The 17,922-nt window shown below is 36.1% G+C and overlaps 1 protein-coding gene across 42 annotated transcripts in view; it reads right to left on the bottom strand.

Moving 5' to 3' along the window:
- adgrl2a (adhesion G protein-coupled receptor L2a) overlaps positions 1-17,922 on the bottom strand; it is a 96,641-nt gene that overhangs the window by 47,118 nt on the left and 31,601 nt on the right. For 27 of the 42 annotated variants that reach the window (XM_017413413.2, XM_017413416.2, XM_017413425.2 and 24 more), the window contains exons 3-5: positions 13,174-13,387; positions 2,720-2,829; positions 1,160-1,219 (exon numbers count right to left, since the gene is read on the bottom strand). In XM_017413413.2, coding sequence (XP_017268902.1) covers positions 1,160-1,219; positions 2,720-2,829; positions 13,174-13,387 — 384 coding nt within the window. The remainder of the gene's footprint in view (positions 1-1,159; positions 1,220-2,719; positions 2,830-13,173; positions 13,388-17,922) is intronic. The other 15 variants (XM_037974179.1, XM_017413438.2, XM_017413439.2 and 12 more) reach the window with 1 other exon arrangement.

The raw sequence follows: 17,922 nt of genomic DNA, 5'->3' as shown, positions 1-17,922 counted from the left end.
ATTGTGAATTTATTTAATAAATTATCTATTATGTAAAAGATATTTTAAAAAAATTAGGAGGGGGCAAAAACACCAAAGGGGACCAAACAGTCATGCTGCCACTCATTTTTATGACCTTAGTTTCACTAATCCGGAGAGCGACTTACAGGTTTATTAGTCTTACCTTAGCATGTGGTGAGAATGAAAACATTAACAATGAGGAGTGCTAGTACTCTGTGGGACAATTCTACAACATTACACAGTAGTGTAAAGAAGGTGACTTTGTTCTTTTTTTTTTTTTTTTTGAAATAGCTTGCAAAAAACAGCTTTAATAAAGAAACATCTTAGCTTTTATGTTGCCTTATTCAAGCAATTACTGAATCTGATTCAGAGTGTGCCAAGTGAAGACAAAAATTTACATACTTGGCTTGGATTATGAAGATAATGTGGCTAATGAGAGCAATTCATGACAAGAACCAAATTATAAAGCCAAAAGGATGAAAATGGTGAAAATGTAGGCAAGGTCACTTGGAATTTGCGGGTGGGATTATATAAAGACTTAAAAAAAAAATGAAATCAGTTACTGAGGAATATATGTATGTATATACTGTGGATAGTATTATTTAATCAATGTGCTGGTCAGATTTCTCTGGGACAAAGATATTTTCAGAAATACTATTTTTTTTTTGGTCAAAATGAGGACACTGTCTTTGCTCCCCTTGATGATCAGCTTAATGAGGATTTAATGCTCTCTCAAAACATCCTGTCAAGTCTTGTGTCCCTGCAAATCCAGGGGATCTTAAGCCCCTAAACTACTGAAATGTTTTTTTAATCACAAATCTTGGTATTTGGCATGGGATCTTTTCCGTCTGAAAACTAGAAAACTGCAGTGAGGGCTTTTGCCATCCCATCTGAAGGCTGTAGTAAGAGTTAGCTATGGTGTGGAAAAGTTAATCTTCGCCTGTGATTGCTTTTCTCTGCATTAGTCTGGCTACAAACTGACATGCAGCATATTGACTATATTTTGGGAGAAAGACAGAGGATTGGCAAGAGGAAAGCAACAAATGGGGAACTTGCCTATAAATCAAAAACTACTATGAGTTACAGTAGGGCTTGAGAAGGAAAAGCTGGACTGGGCTTGATGGTTCTGAAATAGACTGGGAGAGCACTAAAAACTTACCAGGGCAGTTGTGATAGGATACATTCTGTGTTCTTGGTCCTATTCTGCTTGGGCATGGACCTTGAGAAGCAAAGAAGATGGGGCTACATACATGCATGTTTAAAACTGTTTGGAATGAAGTGATGACCTGATTGTGTTTAAACTTGTTAAACAAAATTTGTGAAGATTAGATGTCTTTGGTTGGAAGTTCAATTTTTTTAACACACTACAGCAGTCTCGACTACTTCCTTTGTGCAAGACAGAAGCAAAAGACAATCATAACGGTGGGTGGACATGAGTGCACCTTGAGGCTAATCCTTCTATTATGGTTGGGGGTAACACAGCCAGACATGGGATCAATACTTCCCTTCGTTAGATAAGGCAAGAGAAGAAACAAAAAAAGCAAAAACACAAGCAGCTGGAAGTTAAATGCATGAACTACGGGATTTGTCTTGGTCTCAAATGACCATTCTTGCTTACTCCATCTTTAATTACAAGTCCTCAAAACCTCAGAGAGGTTAACCTTTAAGTTGTAATGAGTTTCACCGTATAATGATGTTCAGTGGTGCAGTCTGATTCAAAACTAAGGGGAACAACTTGGACAGGTACAGCGGTAATGAGCAAAGCAGAACAGATATACTGAATAGTAAGTGCAGCATAATAAAACTGCATTTTTTTATATATTTGAGCCTATTTTTTTCCATCTACTTCAAAGCCGAAACATATCTGTACAAAACACTCATTTGAGTCTAAAAGAGCTACAAAATACTACCTTCCCATCTCTCCAGCACTAACTCTTTCAGTTCCACCTGATGATGATTTTGGCAATTCATCTAAATCTTTGTCATTAATCAAACTTTAAAGGTTAAATGGGGGGATTTTCTGCACAAACTGCAAATGAACATAGCAGCTTAAAGGACAAAGGGGAACTTTAATACAAGGGGCAATCTAAGGATTGTTTGGGAGCTAAATGGCAATGAATATTTTAGCATCAGAGGAACAGACAAAATGTTAACACTATCTTTTTAGATGAAATATTGCCTTGTTGACTTGTGAGAGGAGCTTTCGGTTCTGTTACATAATGAAACATCTGTTAACATATTTCAACACCTGTTGTATGGCTGTATATTAAGCCATCAAGTTGAGCTGTGCTTTCGTCTGATGGATTACTCTGCACAAGACTCGAGAAATGAAACTCCCGCTTGCTATCACAGAGAGTCAGCGTGACTTCCTCTGCCCTCCCTCTATTCTGCTACCTCATATAACCAGGCTCGTAGATCCACTGGAAACATGGTGAGCACATCAATAATGAGGGGAGTGCAGAGGAGGACCAAAGGGTTTTACAGGTCATATTTCATGGAAAGTTCACTGCGTGACACAGATTGAAGAAGAGACAGAGGGAAAAGGGTGCTAGAAGGTACTGCAGACAAAGAGAGCCAGTGAAGAAATGGGACAGGATATGGTATAACACGAAGAGGAGACAGAGGGCAGAGAGGAAGAGAAAATATGAGGATGGGAGGGTGGGGGGAGAAGGAAGAGGAGGAAGGGTTTTCAATTCATGACAGAAGGGGTCATACTTACTGTAGGGCACACACTCATACTGGACCTCCAGGTACTTGTAGGTCCCTGGGCAGGGGTCAGGGAAGACATCTGAACCTGTGATCACAATGCACTGGGTCCGATTGTTGCATCTGGCAATAAAAAAGAAAAGGAAAAAAAAAACAGCAGCTGTTAAAAATTGATGCCAGCCTTCCCAAGTAAATGAAAAAGTCAACAAATATAGTGCAACAAAAACTCTCAAGTGGTGTACAGACCGGAAAATAAAGAACGGTAAATTGCAGTTTTCTTTATTTTGTTAGCAACAAAGCAATGGCAACATACAGAACTCCATCGATCGTGTGTTGTTACAAATGTTTTTTCCACAATTCCTTATGTCTTTAAGGAGAGGTTCTGTCTGAATGTGGTCATCACTCTATGCAGATGTGTTTATTGCCGTTTTAGGCCTTTTCCTAACCTTCTATCGTATCAAAATTATTTCTATGTTTGTTTGATGTTAAACATGTATCTGCCTTTTGGTCTTTATATAGTACACATAATGCAATGATGACACACATACTAATAAATGACTTGAAATAATATACAAACAAAAAGTTGGAACAAATGGATCCAGAAACTCAGAATGTAATGAAACTTTGTTTCCAATGTCCTGCAGCTTCAAGTCAAACAAATAAATTTAAAATAATTATTAAAATATTTATTATAAAAAGAATACAAATGAAATAAAAATCACAAAAAATATATTAAACTGAGTTATGTGTTTCACAGAATCTTTGTGACATGTTTTAGAAAACATAGACACCTTGTAACCATTACAAACAACATTGCATTGAGAGTTTCTTCTCTTCATTGGAACCAAATGTACTTTTATTTACATTTCGTTTTTCAATCCACCAGCATTGCAAGCAACATCTGGACAGCAGGCATTAAAACTGGCCCATCGGGCTTTGAGGTCCCAGTAGTTGCAAGTTACCACGGATGGAATCATGATAATGACATCAATACCCCAAGAAAGTCCTCTTTGTTACCTGGGGGACTTAAAATTCTATGGGCAATGTGAGAAGTCAGATCAATAACTCCATTCTGCTGATTTAGCTTGGACCAGAGAAAATATTTGTTTCTTCTTATCACAGAGCAGTAGGCGCATTTACAGCACCATTGGAAAATGTATGTCTGATTGCATTGTGTTTTCTCTTTTTTGGGGCTTTAGAAGTAATCACTGCTTTGGCTCTAAATGTTGTTAATATAGTATTTAGGTATCTCAGTGGAACAGTTGGTTGCTGTTGAGATAAAAAGCTATTTATTCACACAGGGGGTCAGAAAATTGTGCTCTTTTGGTTGCAGATTGTGAACAACTATACTTTGCCTGTGCGTCATGAGTGCATGCAGGGCATTGTGATTTATAGCACAAAACTGTATTTAGAAAAGTAAACAAAAGGTTCTTGTTTTCAAATAAAAAAGAGAAAATCAAATTAATTGGCGGTGAAGCAGGGAGACATTACTTATTTTTTTAAGCACTAAAGAAATTAATCGCAATGTACTTTACATGTAAGAGAATTAACAGAGCTTTTGCAGCTTCTTTAAATACATTTGAATAAAAATACCTTCCTAATTGCATTGAAATGAACAAGCATGCTAAAACGGTACATTATATCATTCCACAGACACATTTATGTTCACATCTGTGTGCACATCTGTGAACAGAGAGAATCTCAAAGGGGCCTTTCACTATATTAATGACCTCCAAGTGTAATAACAGACAAAAATATCAGCATTTTCCCATTGTTCTCATGGAAATGAGTAACTATTCAGAAATTAAAACATGCACCTCATGCTGAGACCATAATATGCTGCTTGTTTTTGTGGCTAATATTTTATGAATCTGCAGCACTTTCCACATATTAAATGGTCACTTTGATGACTCTGTCTGCTTTGTTCATGCATGAGCATTATCATGCAGAAGCAATATAAATTACACCGCTTTATCTACCAGATTCCATTGAAACCAGGAAATGAATGCCTAGTTTACGTCAGGCATATGAAATGGAATAATATAAAAATATGAAATTAGTGACACTAATGAGATGTAGACCTGCCATCATTACTCAGGCAAATGTATTGAACAACAGAGAGAAGCACTAAAAAGCTCATATTTCTTTTGAAACAATGTTGACATAAGTGTTGATAGCTCTTCCTGATGTATTGCCCTAATTTTAGAGCAGTGGAACAGGGGCACCCTGATCTATGGGATTGTGCGAGTCTGATTACCGTCTCATCTGTGAAACCTCAGGCATCTCCTGAGACCAATTGAAAAAGCCCTAATGACTCCTACTATGCATAGTTCTAGCACTCATTTTGAGAGAAAGCATGTAATTGAAATTCCACCAATAAAAACGTCAGCATTTGGTTTGCTAGGGCACAGGTCTCACAGTGCACACTAATTAAATACATTTAAAACATGATACCTATGACTATCTTCTTGATAGTCTGAGGCTATACATTAATTAATCATCTGCACAATGAATATTAAGTCAAAATGATTTTTTTCCACACTTCTCTAGAGTGAAACATTCTATAAATACAATAGACCAACAAGTTAAAGCAAAAGTAGAAAGAGTATGAATTTAATTCGCCTTCTGATGAAAGAGGTTAAAAAGGTATATCCTTGAAAATGGAGTTCTTTAGATCATTTCTGAGGCAAAACAATTGTTTGACAGAATCACTGCACGATGGAGCTTGCTTTTACTCCGACTGAAACCCCCCCCCNTCCAACACACACACACACACACACACACACACACCTCCCCCCTGCCAGTTAATCACACTGAAGTATTCTGAATGTAATCCCATCACATCTCTGACCTTTTGGGAGAGGCAGACATCAGTACAATTAGAGTGTCGTAGAAAACTCTGCCTGGATTTGATGCAAATCTCTTTTAAAAATGAGCACTCCCAGCTGACAGTAGTAAGGGGTGGAATAGTATGCCAACGAGGTAGAACTGATGGTACTCCTGATACCATGTATCCACATGCAGTTTAACCTTTTTCACTGCCGTCGTAAACCATGTCAGAGGAATAATTGGACATGAAGATAATGTGCGAGTTGAACAATAAATTGTCTCAAATGACAAAATTGTTACAAATGGTTTTTCTTACATCAGATGTGGGAATAGATATTTGTGAGGCATAAAGCTTGTTCAAGTACTAAAAGGCAATGTTTCATATATGTTTTTTTTCCATAACTCTAATGCCTTACTTTTTTTTTAACAGTTGATAAATGCTAAATAATTTCACATCTGATACAGTACTATTTTTTGTGTTTTATTATTTCGAGTTTTTTATTTTCGAGTGTAATGACATTATCAGGGCTAAACTGTGAACATGTGGCAAGTTATTTCATCATTTAATAAACTGATAGGATCCAGTTGCAGATATGATGCTCCTTATCATAAAGATCATTTTAGAGATTCACAATATCATCCCACCTGGTCCAATTTACTTAACAATTCACGTGTTCACGATTTTTCTTCACAGATACACTTGAACAGCAGACATCTGTATCCTTAAACAAATTTGTTATTCCCAAACAAAATTCTGACTAGTTCTGATTTGTTTTAAAGACATTTTTGAGCCTACTATGCAAGGCCTGTATGTGGCGCTGTACAGCTGCCAAAAGAACACACCAGAAACAGGAAACAAGGCGTGGAGCGTGAGCATAAAGCTTAGATGTTGGGTAAGAACTATAAACACAAAGACGAGGATGGCGAATACAAGAGCAAAAACTTAATGCTTTTTGTGGACTGACAAGAAAGTCGAACTTTTACTTTGTGTCACATTAAACTACAAGATGTATTTAATGTAAAAATGTACAAGAGTGAGCGTTAGCTGCAAGTCATGTCAGTCCAAATACGATAGGTTAGAGGTGGGTCTATAGATAGTTTTAAAATGGTTGTAAATGTGAGGGTGAAGTTTCAAGATTGTTTTTTTGTTTTACTGTGAGACCCATTTTCAAAAAATAGGGTTTACAGACTTCTAAAATGTCATTTCCATATAGTTTATGGTGGCAAATAATGCATGCACAACTAATCAGGCTAGTAACAATAACATTTGACAAACAGTGTGTTCATAATTACTATTTATGTACCTTAAATGTTTTTTTGTGACTTTTCACTACTTAGTTTTAGTAACTAAAAAGAAACTTGTTTACATGTTTCTTATGTAGCCTGCCTAATAATGGTTAAATGCTAGATTGTTTTGCAGCAATTTTTTAATTTCCTGTCTCTCAAAACTGAGCTTGCCTAAAGTGTCCAATATAATTCACAATATAATAAAGAAAAATAGAGTTGCAGCAGAGAAAACAATTTCTGTGTAACTGGAGGAGAGAAGCGAGATGAGTGAGCGGAGCACATTACACAAAAAGGCACAATCTACTTCCTGGTGCTCCCAGTTTGAATTTCAATCAAATTAGCGTCTCTTAAACTCAAAGTGACCCGTCTAGCCCCATTTCATCTGAAATGCTGATGAGGTTCATGGCACAATTATCAAGGCAGACATCTCTCTCAAGAGGCAAGCCTGTTGATAGCAGACAGGCCATTGAAAAATTAAATCATTTCCAGGACCACTGAATGGCAGCAAGAGAAACAACCTGATGTGAACAGGGCACAAAGCACACACACACATGCACTGCACACATCTTTTACATATAATCACCTCCAGTATCAGTAAATTTAGACCATTTTAAACAGGGTGGCCCAATATTTTTTCAGGAAATGGGTCATTAGAAATTAACCATTAGCATCCTGTTTTTATCTTGAGGTCTGACCTAATATCCGGCCAAGGCATCCCGAAACACATAATTACTGTCATATGTTTGTGTTCATGCTATACTCATAGGAGCTGCCAATACTGCTCAATGGAGGGATGCTCTTTAAGAGCCAGGACAAAAGCAGTCTGACTTGCATCCGTCCACCTCACCTATTGATTTTTATACCAGAAGAGGTATATCGCCATGCCACTGAAGTCAATGGAAATGTTATTGTGACAGTCTGCCGGTCGAAAAGTGACCTTTACAAGACGACAGAATGCAAAGCCAAACCACCCACGCGAAAAGAAAATGCCATACAGGAAAGGCGCATAAACAACAACGACAGGGTCCTGAGGTGGACAAGTCAAACACAATTAAATAATTTCAACTCAAAATGTCTGCTTACTCTCAATGTTCATTGGCTTTACACCATTTGAACATGGACTCAGACAACTACCTTGCATGTTACAATTACAATTCTTTTAGATCATTTTGTACAGGAATTTTTATTTCTTTCTTTGATCAAAGTCTGACAGAAAGACTGAATTGAAATGAATTCATTGCTAATAAGAATAAAGAAAAGGATGAATTTTATATCAAAGCACAATATGTGACTCTTTCATTGAAGGTGTTAGTATCAATTAATGAGTTTTACTGTAAAATAAGACCTAGTCATGTTGACAGAATTTAAAAAAAAATGTTCACACATTTAATTATTGCTAGTAAACTATTTTTTTTTGCAAAACACAACTGTCTCGTGCAGTCAAGGGTGTTGAATGGATTGCCAGCAAGTAACAATACTTAGAAGTGAGTATTAGTATAACATCTATTCACAGAGTAGTTTTATGCTTTGTGAACTTTTGCACATCCCTCAGAAACACCCAAGCTCAATCTGGATCTTGATGAAATCTTAATCTGCTGTGCTTTAAATAAACACTAACAGTGTATGTACAGAAAGAAAGTACAAGGCAGAGTGCTGTCAGGCGGCAAGAATGGAGCTCCTTGGAGAGCCTTGCAAGCAGTACTGTCACTGATATAAATAGTGTAAGTAACATTCTTCAGTCTCCAAACCCACTTTACGTTTATTGATGTAAACTCGGAAAACAGACTTTATAACATACTGATACGACTCAGTTCATTTTGCATTTTAAATCTGTCTTTTCAGATTAACTTAAAAATGCTCATAAAGATTTGTCACATCAAAGGCGTTCCTATGCGCCACAGAATATGTAACGTTTCTAACATCCAGAGTTGTTTTGTAGCAGTAATTTTTCTAGTAATTGATAACGATTATCCACTCAGTTTAACTATATAATCTCAATAATGACTTTAATCTTCCCTTTTTGAGAGCTATCTGCATTGATCATTTTAGTCAATGATATGCCCCTTGAAAACGCCATGATCCACAGGCATGGCAGGAACCAACCATGTTATGTTACAGCAGTCAATGTCCCTGTTATTGAATACTTACAATGAAGCTCATTAGTCTAAGAAAAATCAATATGTGTAAGCCACTTTTCATATTGTATATCTTATTATGTCCTTCTTTGTAAAAAATCATTAATCAAGGCATGCTGCTGTCATCTTTCCAGATTCTATAAAGATAAGGACATGTGGCTGAAATTGAATTAATCATAAGTGAGGGACAAACGATTTGAACATGAAACCAAATGTGTCACAAATAATACATTTTAAATACAGTTTTAATCTAGGGGATGTTAGCTATGTGCTGAGAAATGTGTTTGGAATAATTAGCATTTAAAAAAAGAAGAAAAAATGTTATCACTACAAATTAAAATCCAAAAAAAAAAACTCAAAAAAATCACACCAGTGAATATTATTATCAATGAATTAATTATTTCAAAGTGTACTAGCATGCAGTTTAACATCTGCAGGGGAGAGGTGTCCACATGAAAAATTCCTGTACAGATTATCACCCACTTGAGTCAACTAATTGCTTGCAGCTGAATGTTCTAATTGAGCCACAACAGTCCTAAGGCTATTTTCATAAAATCATTGTGCTCATGAATATAATATTGCCAGGCAGATAAAAAAACAAGTTGGAGTGCCAACAGGATCCATCAAACTCAGCAAAGCCTCAATCCAATTCTCCACACTACAGGGCCACATCAATTTTAGATGTTTAAAAGTGAACCCAGATTTCCACAGCTAATGTAATTTACTGCACACTTAAATTAGGCGGCTATACTATTAGTGTGGTACCAAATATTTTTGGCTCTTCAATCCCTGATTGATGTAGTCTGCACCAAAAGGAAATACTGCTTTTATAACACAGTGCGCAAAGTGGAATGTACATTTTGGCTGGGTTAGGCACAGCAGGAGCCAGAACACAAGATAGAAGTTTGACTTGTAGTGAAGTAAGGGGCTCAGACCTCATAGCAAGCAAAAGAGGCATTCCAAAATGCCCATTAATATATATATATATATATATATATATATATATATATATATTTTTTTTTTTAATCTAAAGATAACTGCCTTTTAGAAAATTCTTGCCATGCTAAATTACAAATCAGTCTTATATGCACTCTTGGACATTTAGTCAAAATGCCACTGAGCCATTTTTCATAATAGTTGAATTAATTTGCTGTACATAAAATATGAAATTTATGTCTCTCACTCTCTAATAATAAGTTAACAGTGTGGTCTCACATTTCTATGGAAATATTTCACATGAAGTTGTATACTCAAAAACAAAACCAAATGAACAAACAAACAAAAAAAAAAAATTATGGCACGTCCTCTAAGTTTATAGCCCTTTTTGCACATTGATTGCACATTATCAGGTGTTAAAAAAGACTTCCTCATGAAGTTGCTGTTTTTCTTCTTTTGTAATTCACACATGCCAAACAGAGGTGCTCAGTGCCACAAAAAGGCGGCGTCACGAAATCAGCTGGGTGACAACAGCAATGTTGGTTGGAGTGTGTCCTGCACGCATCACCTCCCACTTCACACATACAGGCTAATTAGACTCTGTGACTACCTCCTTGCAGTTGTATACACAGCGATTCAACTTTGACCCCCCTATTCCGCCTCTGTAGTTTCACACGAAACACCAGAGCACAATGAAGGCGTATCAGACCGGGCTTCAGAGGTGATGTGTGAAAAGTGCTTATGCCAATCACTTTTTTTTTGTTACATTTTGCAGCCTTTGTGTTAATTTATTTATCTATCCCTGCAGTAACAGAAGAAAAATATTTCGCACAGACACCTGTGAGACACATCGCTTTTTTTCTTCCATTACAGATTTTTTTTCGTCTTTTTTGTTCTGTAAGTAAAATATTCCAGCACTCATATTCAAATGCATTTAAAATAACATCACAACTACGTCCTCTGGCAGTCTAAGGATAAGCATATGAGGCATGAAACAAAGTCTTCTGCAGACTCTGGTGGAGAGTTATGAAGAGACTATTTAGAAGTCGCTGTTTGGGATTCAGTAGACTGTTTTTGCATGAACAAGGCAGAGGGCAGCGTAATACGTCAGGTCAAAAGCAGGGAGCGGGGAAACTGCAGCCTTTCAAGACAGACATGTGAGTCAGCTATCTGACTTCATCAAATAGGACTTGACAATAACCCCCCTGAATACAAGAGCTCTACTCTTTTATTTCATTCTTTTTTTTTATTTCCCAAGGCGACTTGCCAGAGTTGCTGACTGTCTCATACCAGCCAATATCTCTCTCTGTGGCAGTCATATGTCATTCCATCATGTGCACTTTGGCTCCAATGGCATCCCTGTGTGACAACTGGTCTCATGTATTAAGTCTCGTGTAGTATATGGTGTTCCTGGTGGAAGCCTACCATGCCTAAATGAGTATGTGCAGGCCCATGCACCTATGGTCTTATCTACACAAGATACGTTTTTTTCTCTGCATGTAAGAAAACATCTTTCAAGAAAGTTAGCAATCAAAAAGAGTAGGTTTTGTGATAACTGTACTCTTTCATTAACTGCACGAAAAGTTGTACATATGGTGAGAACTGTGGAAGAATTTTGTAACACACTAAATATTAAAGATGTTTGAGATGAACAGATGACGAAACAAACTTCATTCTTTTAGTAATAACTTCTTTAGTAATATTTTATTGCTTCCTGCCGCAGCTGATTCTTTTCTTCTTTTAAATTATTTCCATTTAAGATCTGATAAAGTGTCTGTTACTGCAGAAAGAGGAAAACAGATTCATGAAATTAATGAATCTGTACAAATATTTTTTAATTTGTATGGCAAAAATGTCAAACATTTATTGTTTTTTCTATCAGGAGTCATTGCAAAGTATCACAATGCTTTCCTTGTGAAAAGACTGATATCTACAACTATTGCAATAATTTAGTGAAGCCTACAATCACAAAAAGGGTTAGAGCACAAAAATAGACAAAGGAATCACAGACAAAAACTGTGCACTTTTACTAATAACTTTTTTTAACAAAATAAAATAACATTTTATTGAAGCTAATGTACATTTTGGTCACGAACCTACAATTAAAGTTTCATCAGATGCTTCTGTAAAGTTACCACTGTCAGTGTGTGGGGGCGTTGGGAGGCATCTTTGAGTCGGCCCTGCCTTTAATCTTATCAACAGGAAGCATAAAAGAGCCAACACAGAAACCCGCTATGCTGAAATTTACAAAATGCCAGAAACAGAAAAAAAGTAATCGAATCGGGCTTGCAGTGCCACACTATAAAAGAAAATCTCCATTTGAATCACATTTTCAACCTTTACTGGAGTCAAAATAGACATTTATTGTTTTCATTTGAAATGTAGATATGCTGCATTAGGAAAACATTATTATTGAGGAATTTATATGTAGTCAGTGCTTTTATGATTTAGTCATAATTGTATACATTTTTACTTTTTTTTTCTTGTTTAACCACTATATGTTTCATTCAAAGAACACACACACACTTTAAACATATTTGCTAAAAGCAAGTAGCTCAACCGCACTAACAAGACATAATAAAGCAAACATCGACAGACTAATGTAAGCATACTTAATCAAGACGGCACACTTGTAAGTTAATTCTGAAACAAGGAGAAATTACAATAGACAGAAAATTACCTCCTGCAAGCCAGATCGGATCTGCACTTTGTCAGTCCTGTCACATGAATTTAGCTCTTTGTTTAGGTGAATGAGAAGTTAATTTGCTATGTGGTTATTTTGAATAGGTGTCTACTCTGACACTGGGGTTATTTCTGCGTGGTTTAACTCTGTTTGTTTTCTTTTAATAAACTCTCCCTGCGTGTTCCTTCACCTTTCAGCTCTCTAATGAAGTTTCTAATTCACTTTGGTTCAGGTTCAGGTGGCTCATTATTGGTGTTAACATTATTGTCATGTGGGCTATTGATGCTGAAAGGCAGCTACTGCCTTTTTGTTTCTCAACCCACACACTTGCATTCAGTTCTGCTACTTTCATTGGAGTAAATCACTTCAAAAGTAGCCATGCTATTCACTTTGGTGGAGGAGTTTATTAAAAATAATTAAAAAAAACAGGAAATGTGTCAACTGAGGCAGAAAGGCAAAATGAAATAGTTGGCAGTAGTCCAGAACTAAAACAAAACAATCTCTGTGCCCTTTCCATTGCTTTTTAAATGTCTAAAGACAGATACTTCAGTTTGGAATGATTGTTCTGATGCTGCACAGACAAGTCTGTGTTTTTACCTTTGTGACATGATCTTGTAGGCATCTGGAAGATAGCAGTTGATGTTCTCCATCTGGAAGGGGTCGGCGTCGCAAATCTTGTCGTCTGTTCGGCCGTAGTTGGCACTTTCGATCATTATGACATCACTTCCTGGACACCGAAGATCAATTGGGTAGCCTTCACAAGATAGCTCTCTCCGCACTAAGCCAAACGGCAGGACAGCCCGATTAAACCCTGAGGGAGAGAAGAGAACGAATGAGCTCTATCTGTGCAAATTGAAAGGAGATGTGGAGCAAAATGTGATGGAAAAGGCAGACAACACAAGACAACAGAGCTGGATGTATATAGTGCATTTGCTTGTCCTATTTTAATAAAAAAAAATACTCATCAGTCTAAAACAATAATTAAAATAAATAGTTAAACTGCCTATGAATACTAGTCCAACATATATCAGTGTACTGAGTGAACATTTCAGATGTCATCCTCAGTAGAGAACTAATAGTGTTACTATGTCATCCTCAGGCACTAACTGGCTCTGAAAAAAATCAATATTTGTCATTAAAGTCTAGTTTGTCGGTCTAAATGTCTGGAGCTTTGTACCACCTTGCTGCCATCAATTTAAGCACAATGACACAGCAAACAGAAAACTAAACAAAAGCTAAACAAAAGCGAAAATTATCAGCTGACATAAATTTCACTATAATTATTTTTTTTCTGTCATTTTGGTTTTATTATTTTGCTTCATTACAATGTGAAAACTCACTCCCTATCAATGTGTGTCTATCACTAGAGAGTTGCAGTTTTCTTACAATGCTCATTTTTCTGTAGCAAATGAAAAAGAACAACAAGCATGACAACATAAGTGTAATTTAATCCACTTCGCAGAGCTGACAATTGAAGGGCAGACTATTGGGAGGCAGGAAAAAAGAAACGGTTTGTGAGTATGTGTGTGTGTTTCTGTAAGGAAGGATGAGGTGAAGGGGTTGGGAAAAATAAAACAGAAATCAATATTGTGGCTCTGCAAATAAGAACAATGCCAAAATACATTTTAAAGTAAAAGTGAACTATGCAGGTAAACTTTAAATGTGAATGTTTTACGATAAGAGTATATTTCAACAGTGACATGAAATATTAAAGACAAGGGGCAGAAAGCTTATTAAGACTGCCAGCTGTTCCTGCATTGACTTCTTTGACTAATAGGTACAGTTTCACAGCATCCAGTGGTGACTTTGTCACCTCTTTGAGGCCTTAAATAGCAGCATGCCCACCTATAACTTGGTTGACAGCCGTGTTGTTTCCAGAGGTTCTGTCTCCCTAATGAGGCTTAGTTCACAGTCACAGAGGAAAATAAAGAACACCCTTACTACTTCTCACGCACTAATTTGTTTGGCTTCGAGACGAGTTAGAGTGATACACATGTGCAGTGTGTGATCACAACAGACTTTATGTTTCCTTTCATGAGTCTGTGGCAGCAGTTTACTTACAGCCACTTACTAAATCGGTCAAGAAGGGGTGACTTCATCTTACCCTTATTGAATGGTTCATCAATTAACCACCAATACAATTATCTTTGTCTGATTAAATGCTAAGCAACTGTGGCAGGGGATTAGCAGTCTGTATTGTACTTCTTACCAGGAAATGCTGCTGTGATATTTTACAAAAGAAGATAAATGTCAGTTTGTATTGACTGGTGCTTCGTTTGTGCACCAATCAAGCAAAAGTCCAACTTCTAAGGTGTTCAGTCAAGATCTCAGGGTAAACAACCAAAATATATCTGTACAGAGCAGGGCAGCTTCTCAGGTCAATCCAACTTTTATTGTCTGAAAGAATACATTTATCAAGTATAGATCTTTTTTCTTCTGCCTTCTGTTTTTTGACAGCTTTTTTTTTATTTTTTTTGACCGATAGACATGAAAAAATAAAGGCTTTCATATGTGATACTTTTAAGCTGCATTTTACTTTTTTTCTCAGCCAGGAGTCAAAAAGAAATGCTTAAGGTGATAAACAATTTATCAGCAATGCTGGCTTGGGAAAAAGAAAAGAAAAATAGAAAAAAACAAGAGTAAAACAATGAAAACAGTGGATGTTAGGAACAGAACTTGACAGTCAATCTTAAGCTCATGTCAGTGCACTCTAGCATTACTTTGAAGACTGTAAAGGCACTTGAAGTAAATATAAAACTATTCTAAACATCACTCAATGCCACACTACATTTTTTTATATTTAAACCATGTGATGGAAGATGTGTGATAAATGCTCCTGTCTGTCTCTCAGTACTTGTTTTATCAATACATCTATGTGGAAAATTTAAACATATAGACTCCGGTACACAGAAGCAGAGACAGACAGAAAAATAGTTTTGTAATATTATTTATAAAATATTAATGCATGTTAAAAAATCTGCCTGTTCTTTTATTTTTTCAGTGCATGAGATTTAAAAAAAAACAACTCTGCCTAATTAGGAGAACAGACATAGCCAGTTTGTGTTACTAAAAAGGTCATAAAGATTTCAAATAGATCAACTGGGTAGCAATTAAATATTGCTGGGTGGGATAGATTAACTTGCCCAGGCCTACTTTGTGGCTGGAAGGGATCTGTTTTTTGGCCATGTGTAAGACCTCTGAGTTTGATCTGCAAATCCGCAGCCAAACCAACTGTTGTCTCGTGTCCATGGAACTCTGGTAAAACACTTAAATCACTCAGCAGAGCCTTCACCAGCTCTGCTCTTGGTTTTGTGATTTAGAGCTAATGCCATTTCCCCTCTTAAAGAGGAAAACAGAAATGAGAAGATAAATGCATGCTCGAGAATACTGCATGATTCTTGATGAAATCCCCCAGCCACTTTTCAGCCACGACGATGACACACACTCTGTATAGTAAAATACCTTTAAACTTCTATATCTCACACAAAACAGCCGTGCTCTACGTGTACTTTATTAACCATCTTGGTTCATGCATCATGGACCATAAATATAGTTGTAAACAACCTGTGAAAGCCCTTTTCCATTGATTAGACCCCAGGCTGAACTACTTTTTTTTGTAACCCTGCATCAGGCAGTATTTTTAGTTCATGTGGAGCGATTGACACAGACACATCAATACACAGATACCCAATAGTTGGTGAACATACACATTTAAGTGAAGAAAATGTGATAATTTAATATTGACAATAAAATCCTTAAGTTTTGTATTATTCAAAAACTACAGGTAGTTTACTTGATGTAGATTCAAACTAACATGACTCAGTTTTCAACAAAAAAAGATTCTAGCTTGTGAAATAAAAAAAAACTATATATATATATATATATATATATATATATATATATATATATATATATATATATATATATATATATCACTTTGCTTATTAACATCTTATCTTCTTATGTTGTTTTGATCATCTTTGTTTATATTGCATATTAAACAGTTTATGTGAAAAGTTCAAATAAATCTTCTTTGTCTGGTTCCATACAGATAATATGAGGAAGCCAAAACACCATCGATCATGCATTGCAACTGCAGCACACTAATATGATCACACTTAATCTAACATAAACAAATCCAATGCTTACTGTCTCACTTAACTGAATAATTTCATTATTCAAATGAGCCAGAAAAGCAATCATTATTTTGCTCATGGGGTCATTAGCATAATTATTCAGCAAACCCTTGATATGAAAATTATTTACTTTCCATATGGTAGCAGTAAACCACGTCAGGAATGTGAATGTTGAAATATTGACTGTTTGTGGATCTTTTTTTTTTTTTTGCAATGTTCTAGCGAAAGCTCAACAGTTGACTGCAGCAGCTGAGAACACCTGTTGCTGTAAAGTTGCTCAAAGCAATGTGATATTGTGGTATCATGCATAACCAGCAAACTGTGTGATTTTTTTTCAGCATTTTACATTTTTTGAATTAATTTTATGGCATAAATTACATAATATGTAAAAAAAATGTGTTTTAAAGTTTAGGGAAGGGTTGCAATCCACAACAAATGTTATAAAATATTTAAAAAAAAAAACAACATTTTAATGCATTTACATGATGACATGGTTTGACAAGTTATCATATTTTATAATGCCTTTATAGTTCAAGGACTTCTGCAGCACTAAGTCTTTTACAAAGCATTCATTATATAACATTAAACCACAGCAAAACTCATCTTGGAGGACTGTGTTGAGAAAGAAAGTAAGTCTGGTTTATTCAACCTCATGCCAAATTTCTTTAAATTCATCAGGATTCAGTCAAATTATTCATTATGATTCTATTTATAAAATGATGTTTGTAAGAAGTATAGGTCAGCTAACCACATGGACGTACACATTTTACATTCAAAGAGAACCTCAGCTCCTCATGCTTCACAAAGAGCACACACATCAAGCATCTCAAAATTTCAAATGTTATTTCTTTGATGTACTTTCACTTTGTGATGCTGCTTCCAAATCTATACAAGGGCTGAAGAGAGATGTTTATCAGCCAAACACCTCAACTGAACGGTTTTTCTTTTTCAGTAAATGAAGAGCAGGAAGGGTTCAAGACACAACTCATGAAAATATTCTATGGAAAATTCAGGGTTGTGTAGCCATGACAACATGGTAAATCTAAAAGACTTCTGCTAAGACCCACTTTTTGGCCTTGTTGACGCTCTACCAAATCAGGCCTTCTGGTCAAGAACCCAGCCAAACATCACCCTCACTACCCCCACATTAAAGTACATAGATCCTCATCATCAGCTTTGCTGCAATCAGGGAACTGAGCAATTATAACAC

The sequence above is a fragment of the Kryptolebias marmoratus genome, linkage group LG24, assembly GCF_001649575.2.
Source record: "Kryptolebias marmoratus isolate JLee-2015 linkage group LG24, ASM164957v2, whole genome shotgun sequence".
NCBI classification, from domain to species: domain Eukaryota; kingdom Metazoa; phylum Chordata; class Actinopteri; order Cyprinodontiformes; family Rivulidae; genus Kryptolebias; species Kryptolebias marmoratus.
Note: the sequence above shows the minus strand (reverse complement) of the source record. Positions and strands in the feature narration are given on the sequence as shown.